At 41.1% G+C, this 5000-nt stretch overlaps 1 protein-coding gene across 1 annotated transcript in view; it reads right to left on the bottom strand.

Moving 5' to 3' along the window:
- The window catches only part of sty (sprouty signaling antagonist), a 30536-nt gene that overhangs the window by 20469 nt on the left and 5067 nt on the right, over positions 1–5000 (bottom strand). Inside the window, exon 2 of the mRNA XM_035885504.2 lies at positions 4392–5000. This exon is cut by the window's right edge and continues 55 nt beyond it. Coding sequence (XP_035741397.2) covers positions 4392–5000 — 609 coding nt within the window. The remainder of the gene's footprint in view (positions 1–4391) is intronic.

Here is a 5000-nt window from a genome sequence, read left to right as displayed (position 1 = left end):
AAAGCAACAGAAGGTACAACCGGAGTCACTGACAGTGAGAAAGAGAGACAGAATCGAGAGAGAGAGAAGAGAGGAGAGTCAACGAGCAGTCGAGTGAGAGAGAGAGAGAGAGAGACGGTGAAGAGGCAAGGGAAAAGAACGATGAAGGAACGAGAGATAACGGGGTTGGCAAACACGGAGATAGCGTGCTGCGGTATTCTTGCGTTATTCAAGAGAAACACGGCTGTGTACCGAAATTCGAGTACGACTCTTCGATCTGATACAGTTCGATCGTGGATTGTGGATAGAGGTGCTAGACGATCTCTTACTATTGCGAAAACTACCAATGGCGGCCTCTTTTCTAACAGAACGTGTCACGAGTTCTATACATACAATGTATATGTATGTGTTTGTGTATATATATATATATATGTATTGGGTAAAACGATATCGATCGATCGATCAATCGTTCTCGAACTCGTTATCGAAAAGTAACATACAGACACCGTTCTAGTATAAAATTAGATCCAAATAAGGTCGATCTAAGAAAGTCGTTATGCGTATTGAACGAAGAAAAATCATTCCTACTTTCTTGAAAAATGTTTTTTAAACATTGTATATATATATATATATATATGCGTGTGTAAGTATGTGTGTATTTATATGTGTAGATACGTACGTATGTATGTACATTTCTTTCGAATAAATAATTCATGGATCGTGAATCATGAATAGAAAGGAATGATTTGTATAAATGAACATCCTCTAGTAAGGTCAAAATAAATTTAATTACTCTCATTAATAAACCAGATCCGTATCATTGATGTTTATCGGAGCGTGTCGGGGATTGCCAAAAAAGATTCTCACATGTGTGTATACATATACGTGTACATTTGTATATATATATATATATATATATATATATATATATAAAAGTACATAGTACGTAGTGAATAAGTAGAACTCGTACGATTCACGGTTAGGAAAGAAAATAATCACAAGCTAATCTCTATCTAATCGTTACACGCTCGTAGTGTCGGGCCATTGAAGAAGTCAAAGTCATTAAACAAACTACTCTTTTGCGATAGACAACGTCCAACGTTATATTTCTTTTTGTTCTTCGAATGATCTCAGGTGTTCTTTGCGACTGGCAATAAACACCAAATGTATATATATATATATATATATATATATATATATATATATATATATATATAATATATGTATATATATATATATACACATGAGTATGTAAGAAACGCACATATATTACATATACATAAATATATATAAGTAGTATATAATACTATCGTCATGCACGGAAATCGTGGTCTCATTCATACCAGGTCGACGTTTGCGGTATCAAGCGTATATATGCATATATATATACATATATATGCATATATATATGCATATTATATATACTATGTATATACGTATATACATGAATGCATGCAGATGCAGATGCAGATGTAGCCATACTACATTACGTACATGTATATGTGTCTATTCAGCGTATTTGCAGTTACGAACGGAGTACGCTCGCAAAACGCGATATGCACCTTGGCTCGGTCGCCGTACTAAAAGGCGGGGATCGTGCCTTTCACCAACACATACTTGCATACTTGCATGCATGCATACATACATCATACATCATACATACATATATATATATATATATATATATATATATACGTATGTACACTTGCATATATATATTGCATGCCCGACGAAAGTCCGACACGGCAAGGTAAAACAAATGGCATTAGCAGCCGTGAATCACAAAAGATGAAGGAGGAAGAGGAGGGAGAGGGGGAAATAAAACGCGCAGTATGATATCTATTCAAAGTTAGATAGAAAAAGAAAAAAAAATATATGTATATATATAAAGAGAAAGAAAGAAATAATGAAAGAAAGAAAGAAAGAAAGAAAGAAAGAAAGAGAGAGAGAGAGAGAGAGAGAGAAAGAGAGAGAAAGAAAGAAAGAAAGAAAAGAAAAAAAAACAAAAAAAGAGAGAGAAGGTGGGAGGGAGAGGGGGAGAAAGAGTCACGTGGTACAGCCGCGTGAACAGGGCGGGGAAAAGGCAAAAAGGAGAAGAAGGAAAAAAAAAGAATAAGGCGGGAAACATTGGAAATCGAGTTTTCTTCTATCGAGCTATGATAAAAATTAAAATAATAATAATAATAATAATAATAATAATAATAATAATAATAATAATAACAACAACAACAACGAAATATTCATTTATGAATTATCAAAATAAGCAAATTACTAAATAACTAACTAAGTTAAGAGAGCCAACATTGGTGTTTACGTAAAAGAAATTGGATATATTTTTGTTAATGAAGAGAAGTGTGGAGGGGAGCGAAATCATGAGAGAAGTGGGGTGGCATGATAGGGGGGCAGGGAGAGGGTTGTTGGATGTAGAGAGACGAGGTAAGAGGAGGGCGCGGCGCATGACCGAAAGCGAGAGTGAATGAAGGGCAGGAGAAAAAGGAGGAGGAGGAGGAGGAGGAGGAGGAGGAAGAGGAGGACGGACGAAGGAAGAGAAGAAGGAGGGGGGAGGAGGAGGAGGGAAGGTGAGGAGAGCGCGTGCGTACGCGTTTCACGAATGGAAAGGTAGTGTGTGTGTTGGTGACTTTCTCGCAAAACTTTCTACGGAAGGGAAGGGACGGGAGCAGGAGAACGGAGGGATTGAGGGAGGGAAAGTACGGGCGGGCGGGTTTTGCGCGCTGGCGCTCACGCGCATTTCATTCACCGTCACGTCTCGGCACGCTCCGGCAACGAGTAGATTCTCTCTCTTTCTCTCTCTTTTTCTCTCTCTCTCTCTCTCTCTCTCTCTCTATTTCTCTCTTTGTCTGTCTCTCTTTCTTTCTCTCTCGTTTGCTCTCCTCTTCTACGAAAGAGTAGCCGTGTGACTCAATCTACACACAACATACATATAACCGGTCACAGGCGCCTGACCGCGCACCGATAGAAGAGTTGGCACAAAGTCGTGTGACCTCGCCATTTGAAATCGGCGCCGAGTGAAAAACAACAGAATGGAGCGTGCGTTAGAGAGAGAGAGAGAGAGAGAGAGAGAGAGAGAGAGAGAGAGAGAGAGAGAGAACCACTCTTCGTGTTGTGCCATTCAAAAGCGAGAGAGTAGGTGCGCGTTCACTCGCTCGTTCTTTCGCGTTCGCATTTGCGCTCGCGCGCGCGCACACACCTTCGATGAACAACCTCGAAAGAATGTTGAACGCGAGAAAGGTAGAGAAGAAGGATATATATTGAGGATATATATATGTATGTATGTATGTATGCATGTATGTATATATGCATGTATGCATGTATGTATGTATGTATGTATGTATGTATGTATGTATGCCTCTACCGCGTTTGCTCTCAGCAGTGGAAACGTTTCACGTTACACTTCTATGTATATGTTTACATGAATAGTCCGTCGTGAGCGCGGATTTAATGTGGGCGCGTAGTAGGTGCGTAGGCTTCCGGAGACAGATAGTGAGAGAAAAAGAGAGACGCGCTTTCCTTGCTTCCGAGATTCACGAAGGAGTCACGCGATTTTCTTACGTCGCAGAATAATATGCTAAACGGAGCAGATAGAGTGCGCGCTCGTAGAATCTTGATTACCGGAACCCGATCCTCTCCTGACGTTGTTGTTACAACGTACACATGAATTACACGTTCCAGGGATACGTAATCCGCGTACGCCTCTCTATATTATTAATCTCGCTGCTTTTGGTGAATGAAGATAGAAAGATAAGACAGATATATATATATATATATAGAAAGAGAGAGAAAGAGAGAGAGAAATATTGGAAGAGCGCCATTTTCAAATCTGCACGGACAATGATATTTTCTACTTTTTTGAGTCCAATCGTAAAGAAATATACGACATGACGTTTATCGTCGAATAATCGTGAAGATTCTCTCTCTCTCCCTCTCTTGCAAATATATATATAAATATGTGTATATATATATATATACACGCGGATATAGAAACGGCAAACTATAATAAACGGTAACGACCGTAAGGACGAATCTCAGATGCGCGAACGATAAAAACCGTAGAAGAGAGAACACTCTGAGCGATAATAAGAGCGAAGGAGGATTTAGAAGGGAACAGAAAGTAAACATTTCCCTCGGCGATTTATATGTAATATATATATATATATATATATATATATATATATATATACACGATATAGAGATTTCGGAATAAAAAAGGAAAACGAAAAAAGAAAAAAAAAAGGGGGGAAAAAAGTAGAGAAAAGAAAAATAAGAACAAGAGGAGCGTTGTCCATATCTCCGTGGAACGCAAGGACGTCCGCCGATCGGAAGGTGAAAGATATATATATATATATACGTAGAGATACGAAAAGGTTTTTAGAACGTTAGATAGAGTTACTCACCGTTTCTAGTCGGGGGCCGTGGAGGCGCAGGATAGTGAGGCGGTACGAGGGACGGCTCGCCTTGGTGGGCTGCGGGCAACGTCGTCCTGCTCGCGTTTGTCGTCGTCGTTATTGTTGTAATCGTCGTCGACGTCGTCGTTGTCGTAGTCCCTGTCGCTGTTGCAGTAGCAGTCGCAGTCGTCGTCGTCGTCGTCGTCGTCGTTGTTGTTATCGTCGTCGTCGTCGTCGTCGTCGTCGTCGTCGGCGGCGGCGGCGGCGGCGGCAGCGCCGTCTTCGTCGTTTTCGTCGTCGGCCCGCACAGCACACCGGTGATGGATGAACGGATGGGCGGGGGGCGGCAAGGGAGCTGTTGCTGCCTTCCTCTTGGTGGAAGCGCCGGTGGCAGCGGGGCCGATGATGACGATGATGACGATGATGATGATGATGATGATGATGATGATGGCAGCAGGGCCGCCAGTGGCAGCGCCGTACGCGACTTCGAGTTCAAGGTATCCACACTTTCGGCACTTTTTTTGCGACACAAAACAAACAAACAAACACACTTCTTCTTTTTCTTCTTCTTCCTCCTCCTCCTCCTCCTCTTCTTTCTTCTTCTTCGTTCTAATCGAA

Source organism: Vespa mandarinia, chromosome 4, assembly GCF_050613455.1.
Source record: "Vespa mandarinia isolate Hongniang chromosome 4, ASM5061345v1, whole genome shotgun sequence".
In the NCBI taxonomy this organism is placed as follows: domain Eukaryota; kingdom Metazoa; phylum Arthropoda; class Insecta; order Hymenoptera; family Vespidae; genus Vespa; species Vespa mandarinia.
This window is presented reverse-complemented; position numbering and strand designations above follow the sequence as displayed.